This window comes from Nicotiana sylvestris, chromosome 11, assembly GCF_000393655.2.
Source record: "Nicotiana sylvestris chromosome 11, ASM39365v2, whole genome shotgun sequence".
NCBI classification, from domain to species: Eukaryota; Viridiplantae; Streptophyta; class Magnoliopsida; order Solanales; family Solanaceae; genus Nicotiana; species Nicotiana sylvestris.
The window spans coordinates 158,052,923-158,074,812 of NC_091067.1; the positions used below are offsets into that span (position 1 = coordinate 158,052,923).

General features: G+C 38.5%; 1 protein-coding gene across 3 annotated transcripts; it reads right to left on the reverse strand.

Annotated features, from left to right (window-relative positions):
- Positions 1-717: 717 nt before the first annotated feature.
- LOC104209964 (uncharacterized) lies at positions 718-17,047 on the reverse strand. 3 transcript variants are annotated; one of them, XR_011403831.1, is made up of 5 exons: positions 16,841-17,047; positions 16,631-16,769; positions 16,419-16,507; positions 15,876-16,069; positions 718-1,075 (listed from the first exon to the last, which is right to left on the reverse strand). XR_011403831.1 is itself a non-coding variant. In XM_070162864.1 (5 exons), exons 1-5 carry the CDS (start codon positions 16,843-16,845, stop codon positions 838-840), a joined length of 660 nt encoding a protein of 219 aa, XP_070018965.1. In that variant the 5' UTR covers positions 16,846-17,047; the 3' UTR covers positions 718-837. The 3 variants fall into 3 exon arrangements, 2 of the variants coding, with proteins under 2 accessions (XP_070018965.1, XP_070018966.1); XM_070162864.1 differs by having other exon boundaries at positions 15,876-16,064; XM_070162865.1 differs by lacking the exon at positions 718-1,075 and adding an exon at positions 15,309-15,395 and having other exon boundaries at positions 15,876-16,064.
- Positions 17,048-21,890: the final 4,843 nt, after the last annotated feature.

The window sequence follows — 21,890 nt, forward strand, 5'->3', positions numbered from 1 at the left end:
TGATCTACAACTCCTTTTGTGAAAATTTGAGTCTGTCGAATTGAAGAGTTTCATTTTTATATTTTATACGTTCATGTAAATAGAATACATGTTTCCTCTTTCTTATGTTTAGTGAAGTGATGATAGGTTGAATGATGCCTATTTCTTTTGTTTCTCAAAATTTTACTATTTATTAAGATTTTAATATTAGAAAAACAGAGACCTCTGTGCGGCATAGTAATAGGTTGTTGCATGGCGATACACTGTACAAGAGTTTTATACGATGAACATATATATGACCATACGACAAATCACGCAGAGAATAGAAAACTAATAACGTTTGTAACTTAAAGTTCCAAATGAAGAACTAGACAACATATAAAACAAAGATGCGAAGGAAGCATTGTCGGTGTAGTTTTCGTTCCTTTTTCCCTTTTTTTTTTTTTTTGTGAGAATAAACTAAATATTAGTGATGTCAGATGTTCAATCTTTATTTTATTATTGTTAATTATTTTATTTGTCAAGGAGACGCATATTAAGTTTACGTATGAGTCAAAAGTTGAATATACTAAAATCAAATTTGGTCAGGACAAGTGGTGCAGAAGTTAATATTGCAAAGGACTGTTTGACTTAGTTATTCAACGTGCATATTTCTTCTTTAAAAACAGGTGGTTATGAAAACCCTACTCATGCGCGCACTAATATAATAATATATAAAGAAGAATACTGCAATTGAAATTGTGACGTTATAATTTGTTGTACTGTAATTGTAGTGATAACATGATGCCTCTCCTATTGTTTCACTCATAACCATATGTGAACTAAGAAATTAATTAAAAAGCATACTATATGTATCTATTAACAAGTACCTAAGGACAGACAAAATACTAGTAGTAATATGTGAACTAAGAAATTAATTAAAAAACATACTATATATACCTCTGCTTTAGCCCACATTTTCTCAGTATAGAAGCCTAATTTGAATTGGCCCACTTTTTGATCTCTTACGTTGCTGCAAGCCCATAAACTCATATGTGATGCTAGTTGAACGATTCGGTTCAATGTTTCGCAAAATGTGAGCAACATTATCAACCACCTAAAATAAGTAGAAATAATTTCTTTATTAATAACACTCTAGATTAATTAACTGCATTGAATTCAATACTACTATTTTTGTTCATATGGAAAACCAATATTTCTTACCACGGTCGCCTTGAATAAGGGAGGATTCAAGTAACGAACTGGGGTAGCATTCCCGAAAAGAAAACCCATGACAACTCCAAAGTATGGAACCGTCTTATCCGATGGACCAACGCCTTCGTAGGTATATCACCCGAATTTCTTGATTTATGATGTCGAATATTTGCACTTTAGATCTCATGACTCGACCTGTAGACGGTGATACGTACTGCCACCTTCGACGACATGATCTTTTCTTATTTACTTGTGCTGGTACGTAGCGGAGAGGTCTCCGGCCTGTGTTCTGGCTCTGGGGGGTGGGTTTCCCTTTCTCAATTATGACATATTCGGTTAGATTGCCATCTAGGTCTCGGTCGGGGGCGACTTCCAAATTATGGTCTCATTCTTCCCTTCCTTTGATTCACGATCCTTGCAGCTTTATCAATCCCCCATGTGTCGGGGCTTGAATTATGGTGGTGCTCTTCTACAGCTTCTTTTACATAGGCTCCATAACTTATGGAATTGAAAAAGGAAATTTTTCCAAGCCCGAACAAGATCAAAAGAACTGATCGCTGATATACCTTTGTACAAGGCTTGCGCACCCAATCTTTCATGATAACCGAGTAGATTTGATTACAATGGGGACACTAGAAAGAAGGAATAAAAAGTTAATAAAGAGAAGAGGAAATAAAAAAAAAGGGAGGAAATAAACCAATTTGTACTTGCTCCACCTCCGAGATGAACTCGATCTTGTTCAGGACCTTCATTGAGGAAATGGATCGCAAGAACACCCATTTAGGATCCTCTACATCATAAAGCGGATCCTCCTCTCCATCAGCCTGCTCAGCATCATTTTCAGTTTCTTCTCCTCCATCTCCAGATTCATCATCCTCATTTTCTTCTTCTTCTCCTTCGTTTTCTACTTCTTCTTCTTCATCATGCTCATTTTCTCCTCCTCCTCCACTTTCATCCTCATTTTCTTCTTCTTCAAATTCATTTTCTTCTTCATTATACCCTTCTCGAGAGTATTCTACTTTGCCAGATTCAGTAGAGTACTTATCCTCACTACCAGAGTTTGAAGACATAGTGCTGTTGTTGGGTACTGTGAGTGAGTAATAGGTGTGGTGATATTCTCCGGTGATCTAGAGAGTTCCATTTTATAAGGGGAGATACCCTCCCCCTTCCAAAAAACGTCAACGCCATAGCCAGAAAACGGGAACTGTCCTCCCAAACTGATAAGAGGCCCAAAAGGGGAAAAAAGAAAAGGATATATGTTGGGTTGGACCACTATGAACTGATCCGGTAGACGTTACTTGGTACGAATTAATCAGAAGAAGATAATATATTCTGTGAATGGGACATCGACGATAGACCAGAGAAAATCAACAAAAGTTTTGGAGAGAGATAGTAATTCTTAATTACATGCAGAGAGAATAATAATGATGACGAAGAAAGTAGTACTACTAGTGTCAGTTGTATGACACACAAAATAAAATTTTTCCTACATTACCTATTTTCGGTGGGGTCCACTTAGGTCCATAAACTTTTTGTATTTTCTTATTCCGACGTCGCCATTAGGGCTGTTCAAAACGAACTGTAACCGTTAATCGAACTGAACCTATGGCTTATTGGCTAATTGGTATCGGATTATCGGGGTAATGGTTGGTGAACGGATTGAGATTTTATAATTAACGGCTTAACGATTTGGGAGCGAATTACTCAATTTTCTTATCGGATAAACCGTTAAGAATTTTTATATTTATACTGTTACCCATATATTAGTGAAATCACTGGAATTCATTTTTTATTCCATTTTCTCCTTTGTCGAGTAGATTGAATTTTAAAAAGACAAAAAAACTAAAATCATGTAACCTGGTATTTTGTGATGTAATGTAAACATGAAAGCCTAGTGTATTCATGTCATATTATAAAGTACCTAAATAATTCAAAATAATTTAGAGATAAAGTTGTTGGACTTTAAGCATTGGGCTTTAAAGATAAGAGTGTGAATTGGGAAATGGTGGGAAATAAAATGAAGGGAAATGAAAATTTGAATCAAGTGAGCTTTTGTCATGAACTTTGTACCACATTGGTGAAAGACAACTACACTTGTGTGTATAAATATAGGATCACTTCTTAGAGCTCTTAAAAGGAGTTGAAAAGAATGAACCCTCGCGCCGTCGTCGTCGTCGCTCGGCTCGGCTTTGGATTTGGATTTGATCGATCGATAAGATTATTTTTTGGACAAAATTTATTTAATTAATTATTTAATAATTAATTAAATGTCAGATTACTGCTGAAGATTCAGAAGTATAGTCTGTCCGCGGTCCTGGCGTAACCGCGGCAGGACCGCGGCAGGCGGCGTAAACTTCTGAAAAGGTACTTTTTCCAGAACAAACATCACACCTCTTCCAATAATTGCCTATAAATTCTGAGGCATGGCTTCGGTTTTCAGATACCAAAAACATTACAGAACTTCCTTCTTTCTGAAAATGCTGCATTCTAATTCGCACTCTCTCTCTCTCAAATTCGTAGGTGTGATTTTGCTACGTTCTTTGAGTTCGTTGGTATCCTGCAGTTTGTATTGTCACTGCTGCAGGAAGGTTTATTCTGTTTCATCCTGGGAGGATTTAATCCATTATCTTGGCAACGTGTGAGGGGTTAAAATTCCTTAAAGACGCACAAACAAATTGTGGACTCGGAATATTTCTTATAGTTTACTGTTTTTGTTCCAGTTTTTCTTCTAACAGTTTTATATTTCTTATAGTTTACTGTTTTTGTTCCAGTTTTTTCTTCTAACAATTTTTCTTATTTTCCTCCTAATTTTGTGTTTCCATACAGTAACTTTAACAATCTTAAGGAATTTTATATAAATAATCTAACGGTTCTGTGTTGAAATAATTATATTAAACTATTATCTATATTTTGTATACTGGTTTGGAGACTAAAGCATTCGTGCTTTCTACTCCAATAATTGTTCTGTCCGGTTTAAAGTATAACAAAACTTTACCGGAATAAGAAACGTATGTGTTTGAAGTATATAAAAACTTCACCATTGTTACGTGTTGTGTGTTTGGTTTGGTATTCAGTTTGAAGATATCAAAACTTCACTGATTTAACAAAGTTCTGTTTTGTTTCCAACTCTGCAGAAACATGTCGAATGAAAACCAAACTAATGGAAATGTTGCGGGAACGGGTGCTACTATTACGAGTGTTGCTGCCTCGTCAAGCCGTTCAACTCCTGCTCATGCTATGGCACCAGCAGAAAAACCCGGAAAGTTTTTTGGTATTGACTTCAAACGTTGGCAAATGAAGATGCTTTTCTGTCTGACTACATTGAGTTTGCAGCGATTCATCAAGGAGGATCCTCCAGTCCTGGCTGAAGGCACTCCGGATGACGAACGATTTATGGTAACTGAAGCATGGAAACATTCTGATTTCTTGTGCAAAAACTACATTTTGAGTTGTTTGGAAGATAGCTTGTACAATGTCTATAGTGTCATCGAAACTTCAAAAGCATTATGGAATGCGCTTGAGAAGAAGTACAAGACTGAGGATGTCGGACTTAAGAAATTCGTGGCTGCAAGGTTTTTGGATTTCAAGATGATTGACACTAGGTCGGTCATAACTCAAGTCCAAGAATTACAAGTCATTGTGCATGATCTCCTTGCTGAAGGTATGACCCGAATCAATAATTTTATTAATAAGATTTATCGTGTTATTAATTATGAATTTATTATTTAAGGTATGGTCATAAATGAGGCCTTTCAAGTCGCTGCTTTCATTGACAAGTTACCTCTGTTGTGGAAGAACTTTAAGAACTATCTTAAATACAAGTGAAAGGAGATGACACTTGAAGACTTGATTGTTCGTTTGAGGATAGAAGAAGACAACAAAAATGCTGAAAAGAAGTCATGTGGAAACTCGACAATAATAAGGGCTAACATTGTTGAGGAGGCGCCACAAAATAAGAAAAGAAAGAAGGCTTCTGGACCAAAGAATTACCCGAGCAAGAAAAAATTCAAGGGTAATTGCCACAACTGTGGAAAATCTGGGCATAAGGCCGTGGATAGTCGTGCACCAAAGAATGATAAGAAGAAAAAGAATCAAGCTAACATGGTTGAAAATGCTGAAGAAATGGAGGACTTGTGTGCAATGTTGTCTGAATGCAACTTGGTAGGAAATCCTAAAGGATGGTGGATTGATTCTGGAGCCACCCGTCATGTGTGCTAACAAGGAGTTATTTTCTTCCTATGCCCCCGCAGAACCCAACGAGACAATTTTCATGGGAAATTCGTCTACAGCCAAAATTGAAGGAGTTGGCAAGATTGCGTTGAAGATAACGTCGGGAAAAATTGTGACTCTAAACCAAGTTCTCCATGTTCCAGAAATTCGCAAGAATCTTGTGTCTACCTCACTTCTTGTCAAGAATGGATTCAAATGTATTTTTGTTTCTAATAGTGTTGTACTAAGTAAGAATGATGTGTTTGTAGGAAAAGGTTACCTGAATGAGGGCCTTTTTAAGCTAAATGTAATAGCAGTTCCTATCAATAAAGTTAATGCTTCTTCTTACTTACTTGAGTCAAACACTTTATGACATGCACGCTTAGGTCACGTCAACTTCAAAACATTGCGAAAAATGATAAATTTAGAAGTATTGCCAAAATTTGATTGCATTAATTCTAAATGTCAAATATGTGTGGAATCAAAGTATGCTAAGCATCCTTATAAGTCCAAAGGAATTCAAGTCCTTTAGACTTAATTCACAGAGATATTTGCGACATGAAGTCAACACCATCTCGCGGTGGGAAAAAGTATTTTATTACTTTTATTGATGATAGCACGAGATATTGCTATGTTTATTTACTTAATAGGAAAGATGAGGCAATTGATGCTTTCAAGCAATACAAGAGTGAAGTTCAAACACAACTAAACAAAAAGATCAAAATGATAAGAAGTGATAGGGGTGGCGAATATGAATCTCCTTTTGAAGAAATATGTTTGGAAAATGGCATTATTCACCAAACAACTGCCCCTTACTCTCCACAATCTAATGGAATTGCGGAGAGAAAGAATTGAACGTTGAAAGAGATGATGAATGTGTTGTTGATAAGCTTTGGTTTACCACAGAACTTGTGGGGGGAAGCAATACTTACAGCTAACCGAATAATCAGCCGTGTACCTCATAGTAAAACACAGTCTATTCCTTATGAAAAATGGAAAGGAAGAAAGCCCAGCTTGAAATACTTTAAAGTGTGGGGGTGTTTAGCTAAGGTACAAGTTCCTAAACCTAAAAGGGTTAAGATAGGTCCAAAAACGGTTGATTGTGTATTTATTGGATATGTAACCAATAGCAAGGCATATCATTTTCTGGTTCCTAAATCAGAAAATCCTGAGATTCACGTTAATACTATAATAGAATCAGATAATGCTGAATTCTTTGAAACTATTTATCCATATAAAAAGGAAAGTGAATTGACCTACCAAAAGTCAAAACGACCTCGGGAGGAAATAATAAATAGTATGCCCAATGAGGAAAATCTGAGAAGAAGTAAACGTCAACGGACATCTACTTCATTCGGTCCAGATTTTCTGACTTTCCTGCTAGAAAATGAGCCTCTTACCTTCAAGGAAGCAATGTCTTCCTCAGAAGCACAATATTGGAAAGAAGCTATCAATAGTGAAATAGAATCCATATTGAGCAACCATACCTGGGAATTGGTTGATCTTCCTCCAGGTAACAAAACATTGGGTTCTAAATGGATTTTCAAGAAGAAAATGAAAGACGATGGTACTATTGACAAATACAAGGCAAGACTTGTTGTCAAAGGATTTAGACAGCAAGAAGGTCTTGACTATTTTGACACATACTCGCCGGTAACAAGAATTACATCCATTCGGATGCTAATAGCATTAGCCGCCTTGTATGGTCTTCAAATCCATCAAATGGATGTAAAAACAGCCTTCTTAAATGGTGATCTAGAGGAAGAAATTTACATGAACCAACCTAAAGGGTTTGTGGTTCCGGAAAAAGAAAAGAAGGTGTGTCGACTTGTTAAGTCCCTTTATGGACTAAAACAAGCACCTAAGCAATGGCATGCAAAATTTGACCAAACAATGTTGTCAAATGGCTTTAAGATTAATGAATGTGATAAGTGTGTTTACATTAAGAACATTCCAAATCATATAGTAATTGTTTGCTTATATGTCGATGATATGCTAATAATGAGCAAAGACATTGCCGACATTCAAGCTACTAAGTGTATGCTTGCTAGTAAGTTTGATATGAAAGACTTAGGAGTTGCCGATGTAATTCTAGGAATTAAAATCCAGAGGACTCCTCAAGGTCTAGCTTTGTCTCAATCACATTACGTGAAAATGGTACTTGAAAAATTCAAACACTTAGAATTTAGAAGTGCAAAAACTCCAATTGACTTAAACCATCATCTTATAAAGAATAAAGGTGAAAGCATGTCTCAATTGGAGCATGCTCGTGTATTGGGAAGCTTAATGTATATCATGAACTGTACACGTCCTGATATAGCTTGTGCAATAAGTAAACTTAGTCGATTCACAAGTAATCCCAACAAACATCACTGGGTGGCAATGAAATGGGTTCTGGGATATTTGGAATATACCCAAGACTACGCTTTACATTACAATAAATATCCTGCGGTTATCGAAGGATATAGTGATGCAAATTGGATAACCGGCTCAACAGAAACAAAGTCCACAAGTGAATATATTTTTACTATTGTTGGAGGAGCAGTATCTTGGAAGTCTTCCAAATAGACGTGTATCGCTCGCTCTACAATGGAATCAGAGTTTATAGCTTTGGATAAGGCCGGCGAAGAAGCTGAATGGCTTCGAAATTTCTTAGAAGACACTCTGTTCTGGCCAAAATCTTTGGCTCTTATATGCATACATTGTGATAGTGAGGCTGCAATAGGACGGGCAGGGAACGTTATGTATAACGGAAAGTCACGTCATATACGACGAAGACATAACACCGTTAGACAACTACTTTCTAGTGGAATTATCACTATTGATTATGTAAGATCAAAGGATAATGTGGCGGATTTGCTTACAAAAGGCTTAACTAGAGAGGGAGTTGAGAAATCATCTACGGGAATGGGACTATGGCCGAGGACAAGTCAACATGGCGGTAACTCTACCTAGAATTTTGAATTTTCCGAGATCTAGGTTCAAGGAGCTCAAACAAAATTGTGATTGACCGGTTCAACATTGTCAAAGTAAAGTCTTTGGTCCCTTCTCGTGATGAAGACAATGTTCAGTAACAAGGATAGAACTTTACACGTTCTTTAATGATTACCTAAGTTTGATGTGGTATTTATCAAATAGTGTCAATCTAGAGGATTACATGTTTAGGAATCACCTTGTATGTGTGAAGTGGAAGCCGCTTCAATAAGAATTCTGTAAGGCCAATTCTCTACGCACTTATGAAACCAGGAGGTGTTCATGGCTGAAACGAACACAACAATGAGAACCAAAAGACGGTTAAGGGTTGATTGTGTGACATATGGTTGTCTAGGTATACACTAAAGTTTGACGGTTCAAAGATATCAAATCTACCGATTGACCGAGTATATCTGACATATGCTCACTACGAAAAGTTCAAAGGGAAACCTACTTATCCAGATGCAATTAATCCTTACTTGCAAATCACACAACTTTCATTGATGATCATTCTTGTTACAGCCATTCTCATTCATGTGGGGGATTGTTGGACTTTAAGCATTGGGCTTTAAAGATAAGAGTGTGAATTGGGAAATAGTAGGAAATAAAATGGAGGGAAATGAAAATTTGAATCAAGTGAGCTTTTCTCATGAACTTCGTACCACATTGGTGAAAGACAACTATACTTGTGTGTATAAATATAGGATCACTTCTTAGAGCTCTTAAAAGGAGTTGAAGAGAATGGACCCTGGCGCCGTCGTCGTCGCTCGCTCGGCTTTGGCTTTGAATTTGGATTTGGATTTGGATTTGTCAAATGATCGATCGATAAGATTATTTTCTGGACAAAATTTATTTAATTAATTATTTAATAATTAATTAAATGCCAGATCACTGCTGAAGATTCAGAAGTATAGTCTGACCGCGGTCCTGGCGTAACCGCGGTAGGACCACGCCAGAACGCTTCTGCAAATTCAGAGGGCCACTCTGGCCGCGGTCCTGGCGTAACGGCGGCAGGCGGCGTAAACTTCTGAAAAGGTACTTTTTCCAGAACAAACATCACACCTCTTCCAATAATTGCCTATAAATTCTGAGGCATGGCTTCGGTTTTCAGATACCAAAAACATTACAGAACTTCCTTCTTTCTGAAAATACTGCATTCTAATTCGCACTCTCTCTCTCTCAAATTCGTAAATGTGATTTTGCTACGTTCTTTGAGTTCGTTGGTATCCTGCAGTTTGTATTGCCACTATTGCAGGAAGGTTTATTCTGTTTCATCCTAGGAAGATTTAATCCATTACCTTGGCAACGTGTGAGGGGGTTAAAATTCCTTAAGAACGCACAAACAAATTGTGGACTCGGAATATTTCTTATAGTTTACTGTTTTTGTTCCAGTTTTTTCTTCCAACAATTTTTCTTATTTTCCTCCTAATTTTGTGTTTCCACACAGTAACTTTAACAAAAGTTTCAGTCTTTTCTATAGTTATTAGGAGCTTTGTTATGTAGCATAATAGCCTTAATTTATAGGTGGAAATACTTCATTTTTGATTCATTCGACAATCGAATACAAATTACAAAGTGTTAACAAATTCTATCATGTAGCAACAAATTAGGATTGTTTAAAAAAAAATTATTTGATTTATCCGTTAAACCGCCCGAAAATTATTAATCCAATACAAATCCGTCCGTTATCTTGGTGGATGGCTAGTGGATTATTATATTTATAATCCGATAACCGATAAACCGAACCGTTAAGCGTACTTATCCGCCCGATAAGCTCCCCTAGTCGCCATGAACTTAAAAATATGCCACATCTATTCCCCTTTTTTTCATTTCAAATAAGTAGCTGCTTTTTCTTTTTTTTTAACTTTTAATTCTTCCATTTCAATAGTTTCGCAGCTCCCAATTCTATTACTATTAACTACCCTGTATATCACATGAGTCATTATTACAAATACAAATATACTTATATACATGAGGCCTCTGGAATTTTCTCGATTAAGAAATAAAACAAGGATAAATGAAAAAAAATTTTGAGTTACAATTCCATAATATATATTGATCTATGTCGGGCCAGCATATTTTCGTTAGTATTACTCCTATTGTATTAAATACTAGTTTTTTGTATCACATATAATTTAAGAAATCATATAAATATATTAAATAACGTGTTTAATAATAGTGTAGGCATATAAAATTTACGGAAATTAAATCCATAAAATAATTTGGACTATATCTTAAATTCAAGATATATTAGTTCAAATAAATTTATTGGGCTAATATAATTAGATTAATTATATAAGTCCAAATGCATATGGGTTAAATAAATGAGTCCAAATGCATTGGGCTAGCCCATCTAATTGGGCAACAAGCGATGAGCCAACTTCATTAAGCCCAAGATGGCATCTTCCTAGAGGCCCAGTGCTACGTGTTAAATGACGTGGCATGTCAAGTCAAACAAAAAAGCTAATAGGATCATGCCACGTGTCAAAATGACAAGGCATGCCAAGTCACATTAAAAGGCCAATGAAACCGTGCCACGTGTGCAAGTGACGTATTCTGGCCAATCAAATGCGGCCATGTCATACTTCAATTTGATTGATCCAAAAGAGTTTGTTCTTATCACAACTCTTCCCTCCCACAACTATAAATAAGGGTCTTCATAACCCAGAAAAAATACCAGAAGTTATAACAAGAAGCAAGAGAGAGCTCGTGGACCAAACGCCGCAAATTTCTCTACAAGTTTCAAGCTTCAAGCAATCAAGTTCAAGTTCAAGAAATCAAGTTCAAGCTCAAGAATGAAGAACGAATCAAGTTCAAGCAATCAAGCTCAAGAACAAGATCATCGTTCGTGGAAACAAATATAGATTCAAGATCAAGCTCAAAGGCCCTTGAATTTATTTACTATTGAAAAGAAGAATCAGAGGATCCATAGAGATTGTAACACTCAAATATTCGAAATAAAATACTATGATTGTTGCAATATTTTTCGGTCTTGATTTTATTTTATCGACACAATTTTATTGTCTACAAATTCTGGCACGCCCAGTGGGACAATCTCTACCTCTCATCTCAACTTTTCAATCACCAAAGTTCAAGAACAACGAAATGGTTTCCAAGAAAATCAACTCCAGTTCAACTTCCACCAAGGCTGCTAATTCCAGGTTCTATGCTGATGTAGAAAACATACTCGAAGATACCTTTGGAAGCTTTGGACCAGTTATGAGGAGCAAAGCAAGCTCGTTAGGACAACAAGCACCCTAAGTGTCGTCCATATCGACCCCTATTTTCGGATCTTCATCCTTAAAAGGAGCAAGATCTTCCACAAACGCACTGGAAAGAGGAAGCGATGTTGCTGAAAAGATCAAGAAAACTCTTGCTCTTCTTGACCTCTCCGGATCCAAGCACTCTGATGTGAAGGAAGATAATGATGCTTCAAGTGATGGATCCTCCCCACTTACACCGAATAGTGTGAGCCAATCAAGGTTCAATCTCTGTGAAAATCCATGCTACCCTCCATCGTCCACGAGAATCATGCAAGCTATGGTGACAAACACTTCATCTATGGAGGAGCAGTTGGCAAACTTGACGAAAGCAATCGCTGGCTTGACCAAGTGCATGCAAAATCAAGATGCTAGAATCGACAAGCTAACAGATAGGGTGGGAATCTTGATGGAAGAAGAATCTACCCACGCACCTGGAAAGCTCCCAGAATTTCCAGAAGTGATTCTGCCTAAATACAAGCAGTGTCCGCTAAGGCTATCCCTGTCTCATCTGAAGGAATGATTCCAATGGACCAACTGAAGGAGTTTATTGAAGGAACTATTAAGAACAAGTATGAAGTTGCTGCCAAGTCCTCCCTTACATTTGCAAAACCGTACACTGCAAGGGTCGATATGTTGAAGATGCCTACTGGTTATCAACCTCCAAAGTTTCAACAGTTTGATGAAAAAGGTAATCCAAAGCAACACGTGGCACATTTTGTTGAGACATGCAATAACGCTGGGACTTATGGAGATTACCTCGTCAAGCAATTTATCCGCTCGCTAAAAGGAAATGTTTTTGACTGGTACACAGACCTCGAGGCTGGATCTATTGATAGTTGGGATCAACTAGAGCAAGAGTTACTCAATCGCTTTTATAGCACGAGGTGCACTGTGAGTATGATAGAACTTATAAATACTCGTCAATAAAAGGGTAAACGGGTTATCGACTTTATTAATCGTTGGAGGAATGCAAGCCTCAACTACAAAGAAAAGCTTAGTGAAGCTTCTAGCATAGAGATGTGCATCTAAGGCATGCATTGGGGATTGCGCTACATCTTACAAGGTATCAAGCCTAGAACATTTGAAGAACTGGCAACTCATGCCCATGACATGGAATTGAGCATGACCTCTGCTGGAAATGAAAGGCTGCCCATCTATGAACCTCGCAAAGGGAACGACAAGCAAGAAGTCAGGAAGTGGGGCAAGTTCATACCCAAGTCTAAAGGCAAAGAAACTATGAATGTCAACACGTCACCTATGAAGTTCACGACGAAGGTGAGCAAGAAGCAGAGTATGAAATCCACTTATTTTCAAGATAAGCCAAGTGGAAAGTTGACTCTAAAAGAAATACAAGAGAAAGAGTACCCATTTTTGGATTCTGATGTTCCAGCCATTTTCGAAGAACTCCTCGAGTTAAATCTCATTGAGCTTCCGGAGATGAAGCGACCAAATGAAGGTGGGAAAACAAATGACCCAAATTACTGCAAATACCATCGACTTGTAAGCCACCCTCTGGAGAAGTGTTTTGTCTTCAAGGACAAAGTCATGGACTTGGCTCGCGAAAAGAAGATTGTGCTTGAAGATGAGAAAGCAAGCGCAAACCAAGTCTCTATCACCTTTGGCTCATTCAGTCCGGATGAATTATGTGGTTTTAAAGAAAGTAAAGATGAAGAATTACTAGAGAATGACAAAGTTGAAGATGATCAACCTTATGATGATGAAGGTTGGACGTTGGTGACTCATCGTAGGCGCCATAAAAGGAGCCCACGAAAAGAATCAATAGAACAACCAACAAGAAAGATGATGGTAAAAAACCAACAAAAAAGAATCCAGTTAGGCGTTTGAAGAAAGAAAAAGTGGAGATGCACCACCCTCAAAAGCCACGACATACAATGACCTTGGAGGATTGCTTGCCATCTTGGTTCCGCATGAAGATTTCCCGTGATGGTATTGAGGCCTCTTGTTGCAATGCTTATAAAGGGGAAGAAAAGAGTGATGACCTACCGTTGGCACCATATTCGAAAAAGCTCATCCAGTCCACTCCTCAAGGAGTTAATGTGTGTGAGAAAAAAAGTCACGTTCACAAATGACGATCTTCTGCTAGGTGACACTCTTCATAACCGCCCATTGTACCTGGTTGGCTATATGCATGATAAAAGGGTAAATCAAATTTTGGTTGATGGAGGATCCTCAATAAACATCTTGCCAATTCACATTGTGAAAGAACTTGGTATTCCCATGAACGAACTCTCGGAAAGTCATGTGATGATTCAAGGATTCAACCAAGGGGGGCAAAAAGTCATAGGCGCGATCAGACTGGAAATCACCATTGAAGATATACAATCAAGTGCATGGCTACATGTGATCGATGCAAAGACTTCATTTAACATCTTGCTTGGAAGGCCTTGGATATATGAGAATAAAGTAGTTACATCTACCTACCATCAATGTTTAAAATACTATGAGGGTGAAGTCGAGAAGACAATAGTTGTTGATGATGAGCCATTCATCGAGGCTGAGTCACACTTCACCGATGCAAAGTTTTACTTGAAGAACCGCACTGTAATGGAGCTAAATGTCGATGATGTCATGAACAGGAAGAATAGAGAGCCCTCAACTAAAAGAGAAGAGGCGACTACTGGTGAAGCCAAAGCTGTTACTAAGGAGGTACAACCCAACACGAATAAATCTTATAGAGGGAATATTATGTCTTATGGCAAGAAAGTAAGTCCTCCGCTCCAATATGTCCCTAAAAGGAAGAAAGATGAAGGTGAATCATCTAACCTCCAAGCTAACATGCTAAAGGAGTTAACTCTTCTGGTCAAACGAATTGAGGCAGTAAAGTCGTCCTCAATGCCGCTTGCAGGGTTTGTGGCCCAAAATCATTCGCAGAATATGGCACTCCCTACAAAGCGAACAGATGAAGGTTTTGACCCTAACTCTTACAAGCTATTTGCAAAAGCTGGATACAATCCCAATGAGCCATCAAAGTTAAGGAAGCTCCCATCAAAAGTTGCAATGAGGTAACCACGTGAAGGCTTGGGATACAAGCAACCGTCACCAGTGCGCATCTCCATAAGAAAGGCGAGCAGCAATTACATCACTGTAGAACACGAATCTGCCACTTCTAACAGGCCTTCCATTTTTGATCGACTTGGAAAATCAACTGTGAGGACTTTCGTGTTTGAGAGATTAGGTCCATTAAAGAAGGGGAACAGGTTCCAGAGAAATTTTCAAAGCATAAGAACACCCGCTTCACCCAAAATCCAGAAGATCTCTAAGGATTTCAAAAGTTTGGTTCCTTCTAGAATGAGGTGACAAAAAAAACTTGTGGTTTCGTGTAAAGAAGTACTGAAGGTAAATCCATATATTGTGGTCTACACTAAGGAACGTGATGAAGATGAAGAAAGTGTGGGTTCTTCGTATCATGTTACTGTACAAGGCGAGAATGGTGTTCTATCTTCAATGGAGAATAATGTAGAATTGGAGGATGTTTCACCATGTTATCACATATACTTCAACGATGGGAACCCTCAAGAAGATAAAGATGCGAAAGATGCCCCACCTGAACTCGAAGAAGGAGTGAAGACGACAGTTGATGCCTTAAAAGAAGTTAACTTTGGCACCGATGAAGAACCAAGACCCACCTACCTAAGTGCTTTACTAGAAGTTGATGAAGAAAGCACTTATATTGAGTTACTCAAGGAGTTCAGGGATGTCTTCGCTTGGAGTTACAAAGAAATGTCTGGCTTGGACCCTAAAGTAACAGTCCATCACCTTGCAGTCAAAAGAAGATAAATGTTATGTACATCTCTCACTTGTTAAATGGTTATGCCACTTGGTTTAGTAAAGTGACATGCTATCAAGTATTACTTTAGCATGTGATAACTTAAGAGAACTTGTAAACTCTTAGGAAAGAAATTGTATGTATGAGATACTGCATTATAAACCAAAAACACTTAGAGCAATATCATAAACAAGCTCTATAACTCCAGATCCAAATACTGCGGGACTGCGGGTATTTCAAAACACCTTGCCTTATTGGTGGTAAAATAAACTTCCAGAAACGCACAAATTCTTTCGTGCTAAAACCAAGAGAAAACAGATTCCTTATAAGTTGTAACAGGAGCTCAACATTTTATAAGTTCAACTAAGGAATACAATGCATATGGACAGTTTTTCCAACAAATAAATGTAGACATGCGTCGATATTAAAATGACTCATTATATAACAAAATCAATCAAGTCATCACTCACCAGTTGATGGAAGATGCAGACACAACTCGTATATTAGTTTTCATCGTCAGATCCAACGGGATCATCTTACATGGGACATGGAGTTCTGAGAAGAAAATTTTTGACCTTGAACCACCATCTAGTTCAGAGTATTCAGCAATTTTAGCAGAAGCAACTTGATGCTCATGGGTAGCCAGTCCTCTTAAGGCTCTATCCTATCAATAGAAGATAAAAGGTTAATAATTAGCTTTATCTAAGTAAAAAGAGCGTTGAAAAAAAAAAGTATACAGAGAAATTAAAGAGGATAGATGCTGGTAATAGTAAGTACTATATCAATAGTAGACAAGCCATGTGCATCTACACCACCCAGTGACAGCTCAGTGACGCTGCGAAAGGTATTTTCATTGCACCTTTGACTTGTGCTACAAGTTTTGGTTGCACAATCTTTTCCACTTACAATTGAAGGAAGAAAGGATTTTGTGCTTTTAATGACAATATATTTAAAAATCATTAAATGAGCAGAATACATTCCTACAAATATTTAATACTATTCTACATAATTACAATTTCAATTGCTGTTGATTCTCAGCAGGAAATGCTGAAGGCACAGAAGATTTTTTAATACTACCACTTTGCTCTGCTGAAAAACTTTCCTGCCAGAGAGAAGAAATAAATATACTTAATTAGTGAAGGAAAACACAAAAAGAAGTCGGTCGAAGCATTTACTGAATTACATAGATTCCAAATAAAAGTACCGCGACAAGAAGTAAACTAACCTTGACATTTTCTTTCCTCGAAATCAAATTTAGCCTAATGCTGTTTTTTCTGACAGGAAATAGCTCATCCACATGAGTATCAACATATCTTGGGTTCTTCGATACATCAGATATCTTGGACCCCGGGAAAACACCATTGCTTTCAAACAAGTGGATGGACTTTGTTAGTTGCAATTAAAAAGTTATAAGAGAAATGGAAACAAAAATTACCTCATAGAGCCACCAATTGGGGCTGATGATTCATCCACAGGTTGTGTAGTATTCTTTCTCTTCAATTGCTCTCCCTATCATATTCAGTGTGTCAAAAGAAAAAGTGAAGAAAAGCACCAAGGTTTACTAGATCTACAAAGATGCAATTTAAATTTTCTAAGTCACATTTCATGACTAACTATATATACTAACTTTCTTATATACTAACATGTGGGATTTTACTGGGTATGTTGTTTGTTTTCTTAATCACCAACATATTCATTTATATTGCTTCCTTAACAAATAAAATTCACTTGGCAATTATATTTACCGCCTAGTGTGCACTCTTAAAGACAAAGCCTATTGGCGATGAGGCACAAGCCTTAACATCCTCGTGCCCACACCAATGTGTCGTATAAGCAAAGCCACCAAGGGCCTATGCTGCACGCTTCAAAGAGCATGCCCCCAGCAAGCTTTTACTATAATAGTCATTCACGTATGTTGAAAGCCAATACGTACCTCCATATATACCATTTGTATTAACAAATAAAAGTACTTTAATGTCACGACCCGAATTTTCACCCTCGGGAGTCGTGATGGCGCCTACTAGTGAGAGCTAGGCAAGCCATCCATTACAATTATTCACCTTTTTCCATTTTTAATCCTTTAACTGTTGTGAACTAACACTATATGAACAGCGGAATTAAATAAGCGGAAGAAAAGAAATGTAACAATTTCAATATTACCAATACAAATTCATAAACTAAAAATCTACTCAGATCTAGTGTCACAATTTCACACACTGTCTAAGATTACTACAAATAAGGGTCCGAAAGATAAATACAAGCTGTTTCAGAAATACATAGAAGAAATAGTATTGAAAGATAGAAGGAGACGCCAAGGCTTGCGGACGCTGTAGGACCACCTCGGGTCGTCTGAATGGACTGAAGACAGCACCCTCACTGCGGTCCAAAAGTTGCTGCACCAGGATCTGCACACAGTGCAGAGTGTAGTATCAGCACAACCGGCCACATATGTTGGTAAGTGCCTAGCCTAACCTCGGTGAAGTAGTGACGAGGCTAGGACCAGACTACCAAATAAACCTGTGTAGTTAAATTATATACAGCGGAAAATAAAGGCATAAATGTACAGTTAAGGATGGGAGGGGGAAACATGTTGCGGGGAACATCAAGTAATAACAGAAGAACAGCAGATAAATATAATGAACACCAAAATTCAATTATCAACAAGAATCAGAAATCAAAGGCAAGTACACGGCATCACCCTTCGTGCTTTTACTTTCGTCCTCACCATAAAATCAATAAAATCGGTACAGCATCACTCTTCGTGCTTTTACCTCACATAATCATGGCACGGAATGATCCTTCGTGCATTATCACTCATATCATGGCACGGAATTGTACATCGTGCGGCACGGCATCACCCTTCGTGCTTTTACCTCACAATATCGGCACAGCATCACCCTTCGTGCATTAACACTCTCAAAGAAAACATACACGGCATCACCCTTCATGTTTTAACACTCTTCCTCACCCAAGAAACAATCACAAGCAATTTGGGCAAGGGAATCAATAATATTTCAATAAAATTCCGGCAAGGGAACAATAGCATAACAACACTATCCCGGCAAGGAAAACAATATCATGAATAATAACGTCCCGGCAAGGGAGATAATATCATAAACCTCTTCTCTTTTTCACATTTACTTCATAACTCAATTCTCAACTTGAGTCAATGCTCTACAATATTCAACAATTAAATTCTCAACTTGAGCCAACGCTCTACAATGTTTAATTACCAATAACACTTTCATAAGCCTTGTTCATCAATAGAAATCATTATTTAAAGCATGAACAATATGAAACGGAGTCACATTAATCATAGTATAAGACCCAAGGGCATGCTTGACACCAACGTATAGACATTCGTCACCATGCCTATAAGTCGTACTCAACAACTAACACATAGCAAATAAGACTCAACTCCTAATCCCTCAAGCTAAGGTTAGACCAAACACTTACCTCGATGCCACGAACACAATTCAAGCCTCAACTACCGCTTTACCTCTTGATTCCACCACCAATTCGCTCGTATCTAGCCACAATTTACTTAATAATATTAATAAATGCTAAATGAATCAATTCTAATGCATGAAAATAGGTTTCCAAATGATTTTCTCCAAAAATCCAAAAATCGACCCCAGGCCCGCTTGGTTCAAAACCAAAATTCGGACCAAAACCCGATTACCCATTCACCTCCGCGCCCGGTTATATAATTGGTTTTAGAATCCGACCTCAATTTGAGGTCTAAATCCCCAAATTTCAATATTCTTAGGTTTTACCCAAAATTCTCAATTCCACCATAAAAACCCTAGATTCTAGAATGAAATCTTGTAAAAAGAAGTTAAGGAGTGAAAGAAATAGGTTAAAAGTCACTCACTAGTATTTTGGGGAAGAAAGAGTGTTTGAAAAATTGTCTCTTATGATTCAGGGTTTTGAAAATTGAAAAATAGCTGAAGAGTCCCGTTTATATACTCCTCTCAGACCCTCATCGCGAACCGCATAAAAAGGACTGCGGCCGCGGAGCTCCACCGCGGACCGCAAAATATCGAGCGCAGCCGCGAAGACTTGGCCTTGCTCACTGCGGACCGCATAAATCCCACCGCGGTCGCGAAGACCCCACCGCGGTCGCGAAGGTTTCCACTATGGACCGCGAGACCTGGCTTCAGAGACCTGCAACTTCTGTGAACCTGCAACTTTTTTCTAAGTGTAAAAACATCCCGAAACCTATTTGAAACCCACCCGAGCCCTCAGGGCTCCAAACCAACTATGCATACTAACTCAAAAATATCATATGGATTTACTTTTGCGATCAAATCACCAAATTAACACCTTTTAACAATGAATTTAGCATCAAAATCAAAGAAAAATCTCATGAACTCTTAAGTTCCATTTTTAACAACCGAGGGTCCGATTCACGTCATTTCAAGTTCGTTTCTTACCAAATTTTACGGGTTCAACTCAAATACCATATAAGACCTGTACCGGGCTCCAAAACCAAAATACGGTCCCGATACGATCAAATTTCAATACATTCAAATTTCCAAAAAAAATTCTTAAAATTTTAGTTAAACAATTTTCTTCAATAATTCGTTTCTCGGGCTTGGGACCTCGGAATTTGATTCCGGGCATACGCCCAAGTTCTACATTTTTCTATGGACCTTCCGGGACCATCAAATCACGGGTCCGGTCCGTTTATCCAAAATATTTACCGAAGTCAACTTAAACTCATTTTAAAAGCAAAATTTATTATTTGTCACAGATTTTCACATAATGGCTTTTCGGGTACATGCCTGGACTACGCACACAAATCGAGGTGAGATAAAAGGAAGGTTTTAAGACCTCGGAACACAAAATTTATTTCCAAAACAAGTGATGACCTTTTGGGTCATCACATTCTCTACCTCTAAAACAATCGTTCGTCCTCGAACGGACATAAGAAGGAAGTACCTGAGTCGGAGAAAAGATGGGGATATCAGCTCCGCATATCGGACTTGGACTCCCAGGTCGCTGCCTCAACAGGCTGACCTCTCCACTGAACACAAACAGAAGGAAAACTCTTTGATCTCAACTGACGAACCTGCCAGTCTGAAATGGACACCGGCTCCTCCTCATAGGACAAATCCTTGTCAAACTGGACAGTGCTGAAATCTAACACGTGGGATGGATCTTCGTGATACTTCCAAAGCATGGACACATGAAACACTGGATGCACGGCTGATAAGCTCGGCGGCAACGCAAGTCTGTATGCCACCTCTCCCACTCGATTAAAAATCTCAAACGGGCCAATGAATCTAGGGATAAGCTTTCCCCTCTTCCCAAATCTCATCACGCCCTTCATAGGCGACACCCGGAGCAACACCCATTCGCCGACCATGAATTCCACATCACGAACCTTACGTTTGACATAAGTCTATAGTGATACGATCCCACTTCCACTCAGGAATCTCAATCTTCTAGAACAAACCACCAGGTCTCTGATGCTTGTACTTTACCTGCTGACAATTCAAACACCGAGCCACATATGCAACAATATCCTTCTTCATCCTCCTCCACCAATAATGCTGGCGCAAATCCTGATACATCTTAGCGGCACCCGGATGAATAGAGTACTGGGAGCTATGGGCCTCCTCTAAAATCAACTCTCGAAGCCCATCCACATTAGGCACACAAACTTGGCCCTGCAACCTCAAAACTCCATCACCTTCTAACGTAACCTGTTTGGCACCACCGTGTTGCACCGTGTCCCTAAGGACACACAAATGAGGATCATCATACTCTCGATCGCGGATACGCTCCAATAAAGAAGAACGAGCGACTGTGCAAGCTAACATGCGGCTAAGCTCAAAAACATTCAACCCCAAGAACTGATTGGCCAAAGCGTGAACATCTAAAGCAAGTCGTCTCCCACCGACTGGAATATATGTAAGACTGCCCATACTGGCTGGCTTTCTACTCAAAGCATCGGCCACCACATTGGCCTTTTTTGGATGATATAAGATGGTGATATCATAGTCCTTTAATAGCTCCAACCACCTTCTCTGCCTCAAATTTAGCTCCTTCTGCTTGAACAAATACTGCAGACTTTTGTGATCCCTGAACACCTCATATGACACACCATATAGATAATGCCTCCAAATCTCCAACGCGTGAACAATGGTTGTTAACTCCAAATCATGAACTAGATAATTCTTCTCATAATCTTCAACTGACACAAAGCATAAGCAATGACCTTGCCATCCTACATCAATATCGTGCCAAGTCTAATATGAGATGCATCACAATAAACTATATATGGCCCTGAACCTGTGGGCAAAACCAACACAGGCGCCGTAGTCAAAGCTGTCTTGAGCTTCTGAAAGCTCGCCTCACACTCGTCCGACCACCTGAATTGGGCATCCTTCTAGGTCAACCTAGTCATCGAGGCTACAATAGATGAAAGCCCCTCCACAAACTGACGGTAATAGCCTGCCAAACCCAAGAAACTCCAG